The sequence below is a fragment of the Crinia signifera genome, chromosome 4, assembly GCF_055691185.1.
Source record: "Crinia signifera chromosome 4, ASM5569118v1, whole genome shotgun sequence".
NCBI lineage: Eukaryota > Metazoa > Chordata > Amphibia > Anura > Myobatrachidae > Crinia > Crinia signifera.
This window is the reverse complement of record NC_139220.1, coordinates 306,500,541-306,502,111: the sequence shown is the minus strand read 5'-3', so window position 1 is coordinate 306,502,111 and position 1,571 is coordinate 306,500,541. Positions and strand designations below refer to the sequence as shown.

Genomic DNA, 1,571 nt, shown 5'->3' with positions numbered 1-1,571 from the left:
TTACATCATTTCATTTTTTTTTTATATATTTCACTGATATAACCCTTTTATAAAAATACATTAAAAGTTATGTTTGGATCCAGTTCAGTGACCCAAAAACTGATATTCTCTCCCGCGTGTGATATATACTAGTGTAATAGGGGTCAGTAGTATCGCCCCCTTGTGGCTTTGAGAGAGGAAAATTATATTTAAAAATAATCAATTCTGTTACTTTAGGGGAGGGTTCACCTTACACATTGCTTATTACACTACACTGGTGCAGATGAACAGCTATCGATGTTTCTCATCTCCAGTCTTTAAATAGATTGATTTATATAAAACACTTGTTACATACAGAAGATGAAAATGTCCTTACTTGTAATAATATTGATGTGATACAAGTAATCTAACTTAACAAAATCCTGATACACTCAGGGCCTCAGTGTGACTCCTTATGTGATTAATAAGTGATAAATTTCTAGCAAAACACTTGTTACATTCAGAGCAAATAAATGATTTATCTCTTGTGTGAATATTCTGATGTCTAAGAAGATGTATCCTCTGGGAAAAACACTTGCTGCATTCAGAGCATTGATATGGTTTCTCTCCTGTGTGACTCCTCTGATGTCTAAGAAGAGATATCCTCTGGGAAAAACACTTGCTGCATTCAGAGCATTGATATGGTTTCTCTCCTGTGTGACTCCTCTGATGTATAACAAGATTATGCTTGTTGGTAAAACACTTGCTACATTCAGAGCAATTAAATGGTTTCTCTCCTGTGTGACTCCTCTGATGTATAACAAGTTCATGCTTGTTGGTAAAACACTTGCTACATTCAGAGCAATTAAATGGTTTTTCTCCTGTGTGACTCCTCTGATGTATAACAAGATTACATTTATTGGAAAAACACTTGTTACATTCAGAGCACAGAAATGGTTTCTCTCCTGTATGAATCCTCTGGTGTATTACAAGTCGAGAACTTATAGAAAAACATTCGCTACATTCAGAACATGCAAATGGCTTCTCTCCTGTGTGACTCCTCTGATGTGTGACAAGATATGACTTCTGGGTAAAACACTTGCTACATTCAGAACATGTAAATGGTCGCTCTCCTGTGTGACTCCTCTGATGTCTGAGAAGCGCTGATTTACATGTAAAACGTTTGTCACACTCAGAGCACAGATGTGGTCTCTCTCCTGTCAGACTCATCATGTATTAACTGAGAAAAAAATTACCTTCTGAAAGTTTCTCCTATCGAGAAAAGGAGAATAGCTTTCAAGAATCTTCAAGAGGAGTAGGAAGAAATGACGACTTGCTAGTGAAAGTCTTGTTTCTTATGTGCCCTGAAATAGAAAGTTTATTTTTTTAAAAGGATGAAGATAATTATTTCTATTACATTAATAGTGTTACTTTATATAAGGAACATAATGTGTATTTATTTACATTAACAAATATGACAAGGTCATTTACCAGTGTTTTTATTTTTATGTATGTTACCAAATTGCTTTATCCCTGTTTCCAGTCATATGTGCAGCATGGAGACCTCTATCATCCTGCAGCAGTTACTGATACTGAGTATAATACCCAGTCAT

The 1,571-nt window shown here is 35.3% G+C and overlaps 1 protein-coding gene across 1 annotated transcript; it reads right to left on the bottom strand.

The window, feature by feature from the left end:
* Positions 1-390: 390 nt before the first annotated feature.
* On the bottom strand, positions 391-1,188 carry LOC146073311 (uncharacterized). Its single transcript, XM_083180488.1, has one exon. It carries the CDS (start codon positions 1,186-1,188, stop codon positions 391-393), a length of 798 nt encoding a protein of 265 aa, XP_083036614.1.
* Positions 1,189-1,571: the final 383 nt, after the last annotated feature.